This window comes from Eschrichtius robustus, chromosome 17 (assembly GCF_028021215.1).
Source record: "Eschrichtius robustus isolate mEscRob2 chromosome 17, mEscRob2.pri, whole genome shotgun sequence".
Taxonomy (NCBI): Eukaryota; Metazoa; Chordata; class Mammalia; order Artiodactyla; family Eschrichtiidae; genus Eschrichtius; species Eschrichtius robustus.
Genome location: NC_090840.1, coordinates 48360115 through 48377198, shown reverse-complemented (window position 1 = coordinate 48377198; position 17084 = coordinate 48360115). Strand labels below are relative to the sequence as shown.

The following is a 17084-nucleotide window of genomic DNA, read 5'->3' as shown; positions in this document are numbered from 1 at the left end:
GGAGTCGTATGGAAACTACAACTCCCAGTATACCGAGCGAACCCCCCACCCCCGCCAACCAGCGACTCTTTAAAGCAGGGAGTCTAGCCTCAGCTGTTTAGACCCGTGAGACACGAGTAGGAGCCGCGTACGGGGTAGTTGTCTCCGAGGGGCGGCAAGGGAAAAGGATTAGCCATGTCGTCTTTGATCAGAAAGGTGATCAGCACCGCGAAAGCCCCAGCGGCCATTGGTCCCTACAGGTACAGGAGGCCTCTGGGAGCTGAGAAGGACGCGGGGCCGGTGGGGTCGGAGGTTGTGGGGTCGGAAGTTGGGGGCTTGGGCCAGTCCGGGTCCGAGCTGCGGCGGGCCTTTGGGGTTCACCGGGCAACCTCATACAACATGCTGAACCCGGAAACGGAACCCGGGAAAGCGGGAAGCCCACCGAGAGACCCACTATGTGTTATAAAATTATCAATTTTGTATTTAAAATTATAAAGAAAAAAGATAACGGTCTGCAAATCAGGGGAAACGCCATGAAATGAAAGATAGGAAAGTTGGGAGCATGTTGGAAAACAAACTATAGGGAACTAGAAAATTAGAAATGAGAATATCTTGTTTTCTAAATAACCGTGAAATGGGGTAAAACAAATTTTACTTCTGAATTTAAATTGATATTGTTTTCTTTATCAAAAAAATTTTTTTAAACATTTAATGCCATTGAATTGTGTACCTTAAAATGGTAAATTTTATTTTTATATAAATTTATTTATGGCTGTGTTAGGTCTTAGTTGCGGTGCACGGGCTTCTATCGCGGTGGCTTCTCGTGTTGCGGAGCACGGGCTGTAGGCGCTCGGGCTTCAGTAGTTGTGGCGCACGGGCTCTAGAGCGCAGGTTCAGTAGTTGTGGCGCACAGGCTTAGTTGATCCGTGGCATGTGGGATTTTCCTGGACCAGGGCACGAACCCGTGTTCCCTGCATTGGCAGGCGGATTCTTAACCACTGCGCCACCGGGGAAGTCCCTGACATGGTAAATTTTATGTTTGATGTATATTTTTTATCACAGTTAAGAGAAACAATGGCGGGGCTTTCTTTATCCAAAAACGAATAAATTGCCTTTGAAGTTGATGTGTTTGGCTCTCTTTCAGGTCTCAGTGTAGCTTATGCTTTTTCCTGTGATCTTATCCTAATTCTGATATTTAGTATCCTCATTACAGAAATAATCAGTTCCAAAAGTAAGCACTTTGCAGAAAAGTGTACCCTCACAGGTGGATCCTTAATTGACCCTTCAGCAGTGATTAACCTTGTCTAATTACTTATTTTCTTAAGAGTGCTCTTGGCATTGCTTTCTTTTGTTTGTTTTACAGCTTTATTGAGTTGTAAGTTACATGTAAAATTCACCATTTTAAGTGTAGAGTTCCATGAGTTTGGATAAATGTATCGAGTCATGCGCCTACTACCACAATCAAGTTTTTGGACATTTACATCACCCCCGCAAACCACCCCCCCTTGCAAAAAAAAAAAAATCCCTCATACCCGTTTGTGTTCAATTCCCACCCCTACCCCTGACCCCAGGCAGCCACTAATCTGCTTTCTGCTGCTTTTTTTGCTTGTTTTTTCTAGAATTTTATATAAGTAGAATCAAATAATATGTAGTCTTTAGTTGGATCTATCCGTGGGTGTTTTTTAATTTTTGTTTTTCCTTTTTGCTATCATGAATAATGCTGTTCTGAATATCCATGTAAAGTCTTCGGACATATTTCTTTTGAGTAGTTGTCTAAGAAAGAAGTTGCTGGGTTGTATTTTTTTTTTTTGGCCGCGCCTCGCAGTTTACGGGATCTTGTGTCCCCCACCAGGGACTGAACCAGGGCCCTCGGCATTGAAAGCGCGTCCTAACCAGTGGACCACCAGGGAATTCCCAGTTTAAATTTTTAAGAAACTGCCAAACTATTTTCCAGAGTGTGTGTACTATTTTGCATTCGCACCAACAAAGTATGAAGGTTCCAGTTTCTCCACATCCTCATCAATACTTGTTACTATCAGTGATGCTTTATTGTGTGTGATGGTATCGTAAGTGTGGCTTTGGTTTCCATTACTCCTTCACTTTTTGTATGTCTTCTTTAGTGAAGTGTCTGTTCAGATCACTTGCCGATTTTTTACTGAGTTGTCTTTATATTATTGAGTTGTAAGAGTTCTTTATATATTCTGAATACAAGTCCTTTGTTAAATATGTGTTTTGCAGATATTTTCTCCTAATCCGTGACTTGGGCTTTCATTTTCTTAAAGATGTCTTTCAGTAAGCAAAAGGTTTTAATTTCAATGAAGTCCAATTATCAATTTTTTTTATTTTACATTTTGTTCTTTTTGTGTCTTAGCAAAGAAATCTTTTAGCATTGAGTTTTACATTTTATATTTATGTTTTACATTTATCCTGGATTTCTGTTCATTGCAGTCAGGCTGTGTTAGTCGACAGGACCATTTACATTTCAGGACAGCTAGGCATGGATCCTGCAAGTGGACAGCTTGTGCCAGGAGGGGTGGCAGAAGAGGCTAAACAAGTGAGTCATTTTCCACATTTGAAGTTCCCTTCTCTACTCCTTTTTAATATTGAGTATTAAGAATCCATTTGGCTGATTTGTTTATTATAGAGATAATCAGATAAGTACTTTTTAAGTTACTGGTTGACTTAAGACAGTTTTATGTCAGTAGAAAGTTGGAAATGTGATGAATCATTTAACAACCAAAAAAAAAAAAAGATTTTACTTTCCAAGGTGACCTTAAACCTGAATTATTGGATATCAACTAAACTTATTGTGGTAATGATTTCACAGTATATACATGTATCAAATCATCATGTTATATACCTAAAACTAATAAATGTTATATGTCAATTATATCTCAGTAAAATGGGAGGGAAAAACCCTGAATTATTGAAAACATCTTGCCACTTCCACATGGGTTGGGAAATTGTTTTATCAGGGCCAATGACCTGCAAAAAAAAAAAAATCCACCACCACAAAAGTAAAAGTCAACATTTTGTTAGAAAGAGAAATATCAAAGGTTACATGCAGTACATTTTTTTAAATAAGAATGGGAGATATAATTCTAATCCAATAAATGGAATTAAATTATAATTTAATACATTCACTGAGTCATTTGTAATATCCAAAGATAGAAAACAACCTATATGTCCATCCATGAGGAGCTAGTTAAATAAATCATGCTAGATCTGTACAACTAAATTCATGTGGAAAGATCTCCAAGATAAATTATTATATGATAAAATAAAACCAAGAGGCAGAACAGCATGCACAATAAGCTACCATCTGTGTGTGTGTCTAAGGATACATACATTTATGTTGGTACAAGCATTGACTGTCTCTGGAAGGATATACAAGAAACTAGAAACAGTGGTTACCTTTGATGAAGGAAACTGGGGAGGGGGAGTAAGGGTGGAAGACATCTTTTCACTGTATATGCTTTTTTATAGCTTTTGAATATTTTGTCATATCTATGTATTACCTATTTAGAAGATTAATTTTTTTAAATCATCAACTATTATAATGTGACCAATCAAAGTGGAAGAATGAATTGAAAAATAATAAAAAGGAAAAAAACCTTTTTAAAATCAAATATTGCTTTAAAGAAAACAGGTTTTAATGCTTACTAGCTCATACTTATCCTCAGAGTGATATGGAATTAGGAGCCCCAGTAATAATTTCTGTTTTAGCTTAGTGGACTTTGGCTGAGAATTTCACCATTCTAGCACTGAGGAAGAGACTTCAGTCTTTTTCCTCACAAAAGGAGGCAACTTCTCACTGTATTTCAGAAAGATTCATTCCATTAAAGAAAGCCAAGAAGCAATTCACTTGTATAGAGGTGGCCTACAAAGAGTAGAATTTCCTAGAAAAGGGAGATTTTTCTGCAACATAGGCTATTTAAGGAGATATTAGTAAAGATGGTTAATTGAATTGAATTAAAGCTTCAATGTAGCATCAGTGCCTTAGGCCTTTCTTATCTCTGTTCACAGGCTCTTACAAACATGGGTGAAATTCTGAAAGCAGCGAGCTGTGACTTCACGAATGGTGAGCAACTTGATATTATTTCACATTTCTGTTTGATATTTCTTTGGTCTTTTTGAAGAACACATGGCATCCAGTAATATGTCATGCCATATTTTTGTTATTTGAAGTTGGTTTAATTTCAGTCTCATTTTAATCAAGAGAGTCCAGAGCCATATACATAATATCAATGAGAAATTAATCATTAGTCAATCTAAGAAAAAAAATGGAAAATTTTATTTGACCCAACCTGAGGATTATAACCTGGCAGACTTACAGAAAGATCAGAGGACTGTTGCGAAGAGGTAAGGGGAAAGACCAGAATATATATGATTTTGGCAAAGGGGTACATGCAATCAAAATGGCACACATCTTGGTAGAAGGTTACTGCTGTTCTCGAGGAACAGATATCTTAGTTAATGGTTTTAGTGCTTCTCTTAGTATGGGAACATGCGAAAAACTAGGTTCATAAAATTTTCTCCTGAAAATATCTGAGGGCCAGTTCTGCCAGTTTTCCCAGAGCACAAAGTGCCTTACCCTGATCTTTTCCCTGAATTCCTTTCTCACTGTATTGTAGGTCAGCGACTGCAGTGGCTAATGACTTGGTTCTTGTAGAACTGGATGGTGGGCAACATTCTTACTTTACAATCCCCTCTCTTTCGATCTTAATTTCAGCCACGGTTTGGGAGGCATTTCGTGACCAATTTGTCTTGCGGTGCTAGAAATGCTCATTCCCAGGTCGAGCGAGGGTTTCACTGATATGCCACTCAATGTGCTATTAGTGGACTAAAGCTCTGTTCATAGTAGCCAAAAGCCAGGAAATGATTCTCTCTTGTTGCTTCTTCCCATATCTAGAATTACACTATTATAATCATTGATCCTGTAGAACTATATTTTAGGTAAATAATTTCAAGTCATCTAGTTATTTATGGGAGGCTCAGTCACATTTGATAATGCAAGAAACAATAATCTTGTAAAATAGGCAGAACACAAGTAATATAGCTAGTGACATTAATAAGGTCATAAGTAAGTAATGTTACGTTCTAAGGGGTTACATGGCTAGCACCAGCAGAAGAAGAACTGAACGTTATGGTTGGGCAGGTATTTCTATTGTTGGAGGGGTCCGGCTAATGCTCAGTGCAGATGCACACTGCACACTAGAGGGGACAGAGGAGGACTAAATGGGCAGAGAAAAAATTTTTATGTTTAAATTTTTCTTGTCTTGCCTTAAAATATGAATTTTATTTCATCAGTACTGTTTTTCTAAGTAACATTTTGGATTAGACCAAATAACTAAATAAACCTAATGACAATGTATATATCTCCTAGTGGTAAAAACAACTGTTTTGCTGGCTGACATAAACGACTTCAATACTGTCAATGACATCTACAAACAATGTAAGTAATTTGGCTTTATTACTGTTTTCCATTTTAAAGAGAAATATATCTATTAACCTTAATAAGTGTCCATTATGAATTAGGAATGTTGGGAGATGCAAAAGAAATGGTCATAGATCCTGTCCTAAAAGAATTAATAGCCTGATTAGAAACACACAGTGTGGCCCCCATGAAAACATCCAAGATATTTCTATTGCATTCCCTAGAATAACATACTACAACCAGACAAATCCATTTCCCTAAAGCTTAATTTTGTTACACCCTTCTCAGGCTTTCTAAGCCCTCCTAATCATTTTTCAACACATAGATTGTATTTATTATCGCTGTGATAAGATCTAGCCACCACCTCTGTTCTACTCTCTCAGAATCATTAGCTGGTTAGTTAATATTTCTGTGCCTTGGTTTCCTCATATGCAAAATGGGGATAAAACCTTATAAGGTTGTTGGAATCTTAAATGAGTTAATACAACATGTAAACATGTTAGAACAGATGCTGGCACGTTGTAAGCACTCAGTAAGTGTTATCTGTTATTATTAACATTGCTGTCCTAGTGGGGAAAATGAGTATCCCTACCACCTGGTGAGATAAGACAAAGGTATAACACGCAAAAGGCATCATTACTTACAATTATCACTTTAAAAACAACCTCCTTCATGTCAAACAAGATCAAAGTGTCAGAGTATGTGAGTATTTTCATTTTTTTTCCCAGAAAACTAAGATATTTTTTTAAATATTAAACATCATGGGAATCATGGCAAAGTATTTTATCAAACAAATATAAGTATGAGCTTCTTTTTTTCCACGTCGCTTATATCTAAGAACTGACACATATCTGAAGCACTTACCAGATTCTTGATCCTGCAGTGTTGAGTTTCAGCATAGTATCTGAAAACTAAAATGAAATTCTTTTAAATTTAGATTTCCAGAGTAATTTTCCTGCAAGAGCTGCTTACCAGGTTGCTGCTTTGCCCAAAGTAAGTACACATTTGTCTTAAAATTAAGAAAATTAAAAATCAAGGCCACACATGGACATGAACACAACGGAATCAGAGTACTTAAATGGTGAGAAAAAGTAAAATAGCAGCTGTATTGTTTTACTGTTACTTAGAGACTATAAATTGAGCCAAGTCTGTGAGTTCTGCAGTAAAAATTTTACTTTTCTATCGTATAATAAAAAATCTAGGGAATTCCCTAGCGGTCAGTCCAGTGGTTAGGACTCTGCGCTTTCACTGCCAAGGACCCGGGTTTGATCCTTGGTCTGATCCTTGGTCGGGGAACTAAGCCCGCAAGCCACGCAGCGTGGCCAAAACAAAAACAAAAACAAAAAACAAAAAAACACTAGACCTTCTATTAGAAAAAATCATCTGAAAACCAATGGCTCATAGATTTCTCACCATTCCTACTTTGGTATTCTAGTCGAACTAGAAGCTCTTCCTATGCCCCTTAGCAGCACAGTATTTCTACCTATAAAGAAGCAGCTCTCATGGACTTCTGGCAGTTTTCCACTAAAGAAATTTATCTTCTATGAGTGGTATTTTTGTTGCTTTAATTTGTTGTTACTTGGAATGATCAGTATCATCAAATTTATTAAGGTATAGAATGTGATAGAAGGAGCTCCAAACTTGGAGTTATAAGACATGGGTTTGAACCTCTGCTGTTTAGTTTTGTGTCCTGGGATGGGTTAAACAACCTTTCTAAGCTACAGTGTATCAATCCTCTGCATTGAGAGAACCCCTGATAACAGAGCTGCTGTGGGAATCACATGAGCTAACATAGACGAACACATTGAGCATGGTAACCTGGCCTACTGTAGATTCTTGGTGCATGTGCCCCCTCCTTTACTTCTTTGATAAGTTTAATGTTAAAAATGCATATGTTAAAAATTGCATATGTTTTTAGTAGGTATTATGGCGCTCTCTTAATTTATTCATTATTTTCCTGACAGGGAGGCCGTGTTGAGATTGAAGCGGTAGCTGTCCAAGGACCTCTCGTGACAGCATCACTCTAAGTGGGCCCAGTGTTATTTAGCCTGGAATTTTAATAATGTTTTTAAATTAACGTCTTAATTTTTACAGTATTTGTTGGAAAGTGTAAGGTTGACTGAAATATCTGAAGTTATTATGAAAATACCATATAATAAGGGGAATTGAACATGAGTTGAAGATTAATGATGAATCTAGTTACTGATGTTATAAATTACACTTCTGTAGTACTCATATTACTGGATGTGGGAAAAGAGACACACATTACATAGTTACTCAGAAAAATAAAAGTAAAGGGAAATAGCATGTAGGAAAGATGAGTTACTATTCCTGAGAAATAATAAAGAGCACACCTAATTCAATTAAACTCTATTAATTTAATGATGTGAACTATTTAGTTCTCATGTCAGATACATGATTCTGCTTTTACTTGAGTAAAATTAAAGCATTTAAGTTTGAATGGTAGAGGTAAAGGAGAAGAAACTGGACCAAATTTTATATGGATAATATTTTTCTAATGGAAATAAAATAGCATGCAGATTTTCCTTTGTGTGATTCTGTTCACTTATTTTTTAACAGTTTAATGTATACACTAAATCCTATTACCTAAATAAAGGTGGGGGAACTATGAGGTTTAAATTCCAACTTTTTTTCTCAAAGCTTACTTCGGCCTTTACATTTTTACACCGTGGTAATAAGGCTATGTATAACCATTTTGTGTTTGTTCTTTGAAGTCTTTTAACATTTTTAGAAACTACTACATGAATACCTCCTTATAGAATAAATTCCAACACAGAATTATGTAGATTAAAAAGTAAAAGTCCCAGGACTTCCCTGGTGGTGCAGTGGTTAAGGATCCACCTGCCAGCGCAGGGGACATGGGTTCGAGCCCTGGTCCGGGAAGATCCCACATGCCGTGGAGCAACTAAGCCTGTGCACCACAACTACTGAGCCTGCGCTCTAGAGCCTGAGCCAGAACTACTGAGCCCGTGAGTCACAACTACTGGAGCCCATGCACTTAAAGCCCATGCTCCACAACAAGAGAAGCCACTGCACTAAGAAGCCCGCGCACACAACGAAGAGTAGCCCCCACTCGCCACAACTAGAGAAAGCCCGTGCGCAGCAACGAAGACCCAACGCGGCCAAAAATAAATTTATATATTAAAAAAAAGTAAAATTCCCCTTCACTCACTGTCCATTCCACTTACCTCCCCAAAGACGACCACTGCTAAGAGTTTTGAGTGTAACCAGCAGATAGTTTTCTATTCATTATATACTTAATCATCTAGTTTGGTTTTGGCTTGTTGACATAAATGGAGCTTTACTGCTTATATTATTCTACAGATTGCTTTCTTCTTGTCTTGAAGGTCTTCCATGTAACTACATATTGATCCTACCTCATTTTTAAAGCTGTTGCGGAGTCATCTTTTGTGTAAATGTGCCTTAGGTGATTTAACCATTGATCCAAACAATTCCATATTTGCAAAATTATCATATCAATGCTGCTGTAACATTCTTACATACACACATAACATTTTACATATACCTATTTGTTTGAGGTTAATTTAGAAATGTCATGCTAATTTGAAAAGTTTGGTAAACCAAAAGATAATATTAGAAGCACTTGGGAAGAGCAGTTTTAACACATTGACTAGAGATGTATTAATGTCTTTTGTTACCTGAACGGTATTGACCAGAGAGACATATCAATATCACTTAATAACAAATCACCGGCCATAGGAGTTAGTTTCTGCAAAAATCGCCCAGTCAATAACGAGTTTAAGAGCACAGACTTTGGAGTAATTCTAACGGGATTCAAGGCCCAGATCTACCACTTATTAGCTGTATGATCTTGAGCTAGTTATTTAACCTCTTTAAGTCTGTTTCTTGAGAGATAATAATTGCACCTTCTCAAAGGTATGTTGTAAGGATTAAATAAGATAATGTATATGGAAAGTACTTAGCAGTGTCTAGCATACAGCAAAGGATCAAAAAAGCTGTCACTATTCATCAGTATTTAGTAATTATCATATGAATAATGTGCTAGATGGAAAAGTTTCTGCTATTTACATACCTAAATTTATTGACATAAAAGATAAGGATGAGGATTCTTCAAGGATGTAGAGTTGGGGAGTATAGCACTATGAGTTGATAAACAAGATTAGGCCCTGAAAATTATTTTAGACATTTTTACATGAAGCAGTACAGTGCAGTAGTCAAGGGTGTAGGCTCTGGAGCCAAACTACTTGATTTCAAATTCTATTCCACCACTTATGAGCTTTGTAACTTTGGGCTAGTTACTTAAGCTCTCTGTTCTGTTTCTTCTGTAAAATATCTCCTTTGTTTCATCTGTAAAATGGGGATATTACTAGGACCTACCTTATAAAGTTGTTGTAAGGTTTAAATAAGTTAATATGTATAGAGCACTTAGAATAATGCCTGGCACATAGCTATGATGATAATGATAGAAACCTTTCTGTTATTTGGCAATAAAAAGAAATGAGGGAATTCCCTGGTGGTCTAGTGGTTAGGATTTGGCACTTTCACTGCCATGGACTGGGTTCAGTCCCTGGTTGGGGAACTGAGATCCTATAAGCCGTGTGGCACAGCCAAAAAAGAAAAAAGAAATAAGCTATCGAGCTACAAAAAGACATGGGGAACCTTAGATGCACGTTACTAAATGAAAGAAGTCAATCTGAGAAGATAACATACTGTATGATTCCAACTATGTGACATTCTGGGAAAGGCAAAACTTTGGAGACAGTAAAGAGATCAGTGGTTGCCAGGGTGGCGGAGGAAGTAGGGGAGGGAGCAACAGGTGAAGCACAGGAGATGTTTAGGGCAGTGAAACTACTATGTATGATACTGTAATGGTAGATACATATCATGCATTTATCAGCCATAGAATGTACAACTCAAAGAGTGAACCCTCATGTAAACTAGGGGCTTTAGTTAATAATAATGTGTCGGTGTTCATCAATTGAAACAAAGGTACCACACTAATTAAAGACGTTAATAATTGGGGAAACTGTGCAGTGAGGGGGAGGAGTATTTGGGTACTCTTTGTACATACAAATGCCCTAGAAAATTTAAACCTTTTTTTTAAGGACTGTAGTAATGCAGTCTGTGGTAGACTGTTAAGTGAAAGGTCTTTTCCCTTTCAGTTAAAAAATGTTGCTCATAGTTAACTGGTATTGCCTAAAAAATGTAAAGACTTAGGAAAGGGCTTCCCTGGCAGCACAGTGGTTAAGAGTCTGCCTGACAATGCAGGGGACACGGGTTCGAGCCCTGGTCTGGGAAGATCCCACGTGCCGTGGAGCAGCTAAGCCCATGCGCTACAACTACTGAGCCTGCGCTCTAGAGCCCGCGAGCCACAACTACTGAAGCCCGCGTGCCACAGCTGCTGAGGCCTGCGCACCTCGAGCCCATGCTCTGCAACAAGAGAAGCCACCGCAATGAGAAGTCCGTGTACCACAACGAAGAGTAGCCCCGGCTCACCGCAACTAGAAAAAGCCCGCGTGCGGCAACGAAGACCCAGTGAAGCCAAAAATAAATAAATAATAAATAAATAAATAAATAAAAAGACATAGGAAAATCAGCAGGTGACAAACAGCCCCCGCAAAGTGTGCTTGGAAAAATGTTGGCAGGTGATGAAATTTGTCTAGGACAATACCTGAGTTTATGTTACCCATCAAAACCGGTTTATTATCCACTACTTCACACTTATCAAAGAAGCTGTAATTTATATGCATGGTTTAAACAATAATAAAATGAACACCTACGTACCAAATCCAGCCCAAGAAAGGAACATCACCAATTCTCTGGGAGCCCTGCATAAACCATTACCCTCACTTCTGCCAAAGGTAACTACAGTCCTAAATTTTATATGAATTATTCTGGTTTGTCTTTATAGTTTTGCCATTTAGAAGTTATGCATTCAAATAAGAAGTGAAGATCATTTAGTTTTGCCTGATTTTAACTTTTATATTAATAAAATACAGCATATATTTGTCTGACTTGTTTTCACTCAATATTATGGTCTAAAAAAATTTTAAACATCTAATACCAAGCAGATACAAAAGAATGTTGACCACCCACGTTCCTACCACACAGTTTGAGAAAAAGAACATTCTTACTGCTATATAAGACCAGATATGATGCTCCAATCCGGATGTCCCCTTCCCTCCCATCTCAGAGGAAACCTGAATTTTGCATTTATCATTTCTTCTTTCTTCTGTTATCATATGTTTGAATCATTGACATATTTTAAGTCTCTGAGCTGAAACAAAAATGAAATCATATTTGCATTGTTATTTGTTTTTAAAGGAATGTCTTTGACATGTCACCATTGAGTATGATGCTTCCTATTGATTTTCTTTTAATAAATTTATTTATATATTTTTTTTTGGCTGTGTTGGGTCTTCGTTGCTGTGCGCGGCCTTTCTCTAGTTGCGGGGCGCGAGGCCTACTCTTCGTTGCGGTGCACAGGCTTCTCATTGCAGTGGCTTCTCTTGTTGCAGAGTACGGGCTCTAGGCGCGCAGGCTTCAGTAGTTGTGGCTCGAGGGCTTAGTTGCTCCTCATCATGTGGGATCTTCCTGGACCTGGGCTCAAACCCGTGTTCCCTGCATTGGCAGGCGGATTCTTAACCACTGTGTCACCAGGGAAGCCCCACTATTGTTTTTTATATATCCCTTTTATTAGATCAAGAAAATTTCCTTCTAGCCGTACTTTGCTAAAAGCCCTTCCTCCCCCTTCCTTCCACAAATACTTAATAAGCCAGATACTGTCACAAGTACCGTGATTTCCACAATAAACAGCCTAAAATTCTTGCCCTCAGGAAATTTACACAAACAAAGCAAGTAAATTATATACTAGGGAAATATATATCATAGGGATAGAAAATAGATTAGAGCTTACCAGGGGTTGGGAGTAGCAAGCGATGGGGAGCTATTGCTTAATGGGTTACAGTTTCTGTTGGAAGAGATGGAAGAGTTTTGGAAATAATTGGGATGGTTGCACAGCACTGTGAATGTATTTAGTGCCACTGAACTGTACACTTAAAAACAGTTAAAATGGTAAATTTTGTTATCTATATTTTACCACAATTTTTTAAAGTAAGAAAGAAAAACCAGACGCAAAAACTTACGTTAAAATGTTAAGAGCTATAGGGAAAAGCAAAGCAAGGGGAGTTGGAGAGTATAGGGGATTGCAGGTTTAATAGGGTCAGTGAGGTGACACTGGAGTTTAAAATGGTTGCTGAAATTTGTTGAATTTTTCCTGTTATCTATGAGGTCGTGATATGATTTTTTTCATTCAATTTGCTAATATGGTAAAATACAACTATAGTAATGAATTTTTTATAATGTAGAACCAACCTTTCATTCCTAGATAAATTCAATTTGGTCAACATATATATTATAATGTATGTTTTATACACTCAAATTTAGAATGATGTATTTTTTTTTGTTTAGGATCTTTACATTTATGTTCATCTGTGAGACTGGTTTTTTTCTTTTATAAAAGAGTTTATGGTTGTAAATATCTATCCTTGAATGTTTGATGGCGTTTACCTATAAAACTGTTGGGGCTTGGTATTTTCTTTGGGAAAAAATTTTAAATTACTGGTTCAATTTGTTTCATGGTAACAGGAACATTCAGATTTTCTAGTCTTTACTTCAGTTTGCGGTCATTTACATTGTTGTAGAATTTGCACACTTCATCTAAATTTCACCTTTTTAATCTCTTGCATCTGTATTCAAGTGCCTTCATTTCATCTAATATAGTTTATTTGTGCTTCTATTGTTTTTTAATCAGTCTTGCCCAGAAGTTTATCAATTTTATTAATCTATTTACAGAACCATTTTTTGGCTCTTTTGATTCTTTCTATTACCTTTCTTTTCTTTAGCATTAATTTCTGCTCTTATATTTAATATTTTCTTCAGCTCATTTATGACACTTCTTTCTACTTTTAATATTAAGACTCTTATTTGGATGTGACAGAAACCCAACTCAACTAGTATAAGTGGAAAAAAAGAGGAGTTCATAGGCTCATGTAACAGAGAAATCCAGAGTACAGCTGGCTTTAAGCATGTGTGTTCCAGAAACCTCCCAGCTCCATCTGTCTCTTAGGGGAACATGCTGCAGGGCCACCAAGGTAGAGAGAGACCACTAAGGTACTAACCCAGCAGAAAGACATCATTTCCTGATATCTCTGGCAGGAGAGTCTCAGAGAAGCCTCTGATTGGTCCAGCCCAGGATAGGGATGCATTCCTAAACCAGTCACTGTAGCCAGGAAATCAGATACTACTCTGGCCAGTCAGGGTCTAAGGGGCATAGATACAGATAGGTCGTGACTTCAAATTCTAACCCTACAATGAGAAAGCTGGAAATAAAGTGCTGGTATCCAAGCTGGTTTGTTAGTGGCTGGGTTGGGATTTTGAGTCTTCTTTCCACAAGGAGAATCATGATTTTGTTAAACGTGAAAAGGAACACGTTGCACGTTAACCTTTTAAACATAAAGAAATAGCAATCTCTTTGAAGTGTGTTATCATTAAATAAATGATCATAAAATGTCTAAAGAGTCACCCATATTTCCCTGCTGTTGTCATACTCGTTACCTTTGAGGGAGTGGGTAATTTAAAAAATGCTTTTCTTTCTGAAGGACACAATCAGTCAAAAGTAATATGTTTCTATAGCAAAAATTCACATAAATACAGAGAAAAGCTTTCAAACACTTTATTTCTAATAACATTCAATCAAAATTGTAAATATTGAACCAGCAGTACAAAATAATTTTATAAAAATTTTGGCCATATTTTCCCTGTAGCCAATTATATTCAGTTCTGAGGAAATTATCATGATTATATAAGAATAAAGAGCATTTGTCATCAACAAGCATTTAGAGTGCAAAATTTGTACTAGGCCCTGTAGGGCACTTTTCCTGCTCTCTAAAGAGCTTACAATCTTTTCACTAACATTTGGTCAACAATTAGAAAGCATTAACAATAACTTCAAATAAAATTTTTAGTTTGTGTTTTTTCCTAAGATATCAAAAAATTAGTTATCATAAATTGTGGTCAGCTAAGTGCTAATATACTTGGGCATAGTTGCTCTCTCTATAGCACTCATCAATATTTACTAATATAGCAAGGATTATTGGAACATTCTCTGTAACCTGCTATCTCCAATAGATTCCAGTGAGGAAAATCCAGAAGTGCTATGCTCAGCAGTTCAACAGACATGAAGTTCTATTAATAGTTGTGCTTTGGCTAACTTGCTATTGCAACACTAAAAAAATAATAATCCCTCAGATGCATCAACATGATTTTTGACTGATTGTATTATGTGTAATGTTAGATTTCCTCTTTTTAAAGTTTATATTTTCTGAAGTTTCTACCATGAACATGTATTCATTTTTTACTAAGAAAAAATTATTTTTTTAATAGTAAAGGAGTTCTTCCTTGCAATTATTACCTAAATAATCACTGTGTCACATACAAGTACTTAGACAGAAGCAGTGTTTTTACCAAAAAAAAAACAAAACACTTTTTAACAAACCTCTGATATCCAGAAAACTTGAAGCAAATCCATACTGATCCACTAAATAACCACTAGCTGAAATAATCTTTTCATTTGTTTTCACAGTGGACTGCTATGAGTTCACCTTTGGGCCTTGTGTCTTCCTAGTGAGGTGCTGGGGCTGAAACTCCCTCCCAGCCCGAAGCCCCTCTACAACAGTACAGCTGCTGTGGAAAGCCTCTTCTCTTTATCACTGAATATATATTTTTTTAAGTATTTGGAATCAGGGTCACATAAATTGATTAAGTATAATATGCATTATTTTTTTCATAAATTTATATGATAGCATGAATTATGTTTTGCTACAGTTACTTTTATTTTGTTAAGAAAAATTTGAGAACTACCTATATTTTACAAGGAAAAAAAAATGAGGCAGATTTCAAACCAAAATTATTGTCCCTAACTGGTTTCTCAGAACTCTTTTTCTGGAAACTGGTGAGGCTTGCAGATCTCTGTCCCAATAGTGGATAGAGTTACATGTTTATTCACGTCAGTTGCACATTATTAAACAGAAAGGGTAATTTACATTAACATAATACAGACTGGCCCCTCTTCGACCTTCAAAAGTTATTAAAGCCTGGCTGATGTCTGGAGACTTCTTTCATTAGGTGCAGAAGTAACGATATGGTTGTTAGCTTGCAATATCTCAACTATTGCCCAGTACATTTGCTGGGTGGTATTTCTGAAGTAAAGCTGAAGGTCTCCAGTTTGACTCCATATGGGTTAACACTGACAGGGAATTCCTTAACTTTTGCTGAAAGTAACAAGAACTGAAAAGAGAAATTCCACACCTGTCAACAGTTCTCTGAGATTACACTGATTCTGCAATTAAAACCTTGAGATTACAACCAATCTCACTCGTTAACTTTATAAGCTCTGGGGACAAGAGGAGCTGACAAAGTTTTAGATTAAATGATACCTTGTGAGCAAATGCTTTCAACTTTTCAGACACAGCCATGCCTTGCTATTAGAGGATCATTCTCCTTTCACCCAACAGATGTACTGGGCTACATGAATGGCTTTATGATGTTCACATTGCTGACTTTTGTGAAACAATTCAGAATTGGGTCACCAGATTAGCTTTATAAAAATGAGATGATTGTAATGTTAGATGCTCTAAGAAGCTATTGTATTTACCAAAAGAGCACAGATTATTTGACTATGACCACCCAACACTCTTTGATTACTTCAATGTGGAAAAGAAATATTTTCCTTTAAAAGCCATTTTTAACTCAAGGCCAAGTGTGGAATAAAGCATTTGTTAAGAATGACGATGGGGAATTCTCTGGTGGTCCAGTGGTTAGGACTCTGTGTTTTCACTGCTGAGGGCCTGGGTTCGATCCCTAGTCAGGGAACTAAGATCCCACAAGCCGTGCCGCATGGCCAAAAAAAATTTTTTTTTAAAATAATGACGTGGGTGTTTCGACTGCTCAAAGGCTATTAGCTATGCTAGGACTCTTACTGCAAAGTTTAAATGGAAAAAGCAATGAGGTCACATGTTGGCCACACACTCCTATCCTGTGGGTCCCCCAGGAGTGATGCAGAAAGCTCAGCTTCTCTGTACACCGGTGCCGAATCAAATCTTGGAGACAGAGTTTTGGGTGAAGTAGAAAAGGTTACCTTTATTACTTTGCCAGGCAAAGGGGGACACAGCAGGCTCCTGCCTCAAAAAACTGTGTGTCCTCACTTGGAGAAGATAGAAGTTTTATAGTAATTGTTCAAATACGGCGTGATCAGCTCATGGACATTCTTCTGATGGGTTGGTGGTGAGGTCAGTAGGAGTCGGCATCATCAACCTTCAGGTCCAACTGGTCTGGGGTCTACATGCTTGTGGGCAGCATATCATCGTTAATCGTTAACTTCTCTCACCTGGAGGGGGTTTCAGTATCCGCGAAATAGCTCAAAGATATTGTTGTGTGCATCCATTGATGGGGAAACAGAGCCTTGCCCCAAGGCTGCTCTTGACTGTTTGTTTCTCCCTGGTCTCGCATCCCCTCCCTTCCCTAATTACAACTGCTTGAATCTGCCCGCTGGAACTCAGGGAAGGTCATGGAGGCTGAATGAAGGCTGTTTCCTGTAATCAAAGAA

The 17084-nt window shown here is 37.4% G+C and overlaps 1 protein-coding gene across 1 annotated transcript; it reads left to right on the top strand.

Annotated features, from left to right (window-relative positions):
- Nucleotides 1–36: 36 nt before the first annotated feature.
- Nucleotides 37–7762, top strand: RIDA (reactive intermediate imine deaminase A homolog). The gene is made up of 6 exons (XM_068526028.1): nucleotides 37–239; nucleotides 2428–2533; nucleotides 4006–4060; nucleotides 5366–5434; nucleotides 6354–6409; nucleotides 7381–7762. Exons 1-6 carry the CDS (start codon nucleotides 175–177, stop codon nucleotides 7441–7443), a joined length of 414 nt encoding a protein of 137 aa, XP_068382129.1. The 5' UTR covers nucleotides 37–174; the 3' UTR covers nucleotides 7444–7762.
- The last annotated feature ends 9322 nt before the right edge of the window (nucleotides 7763–17084 follow it).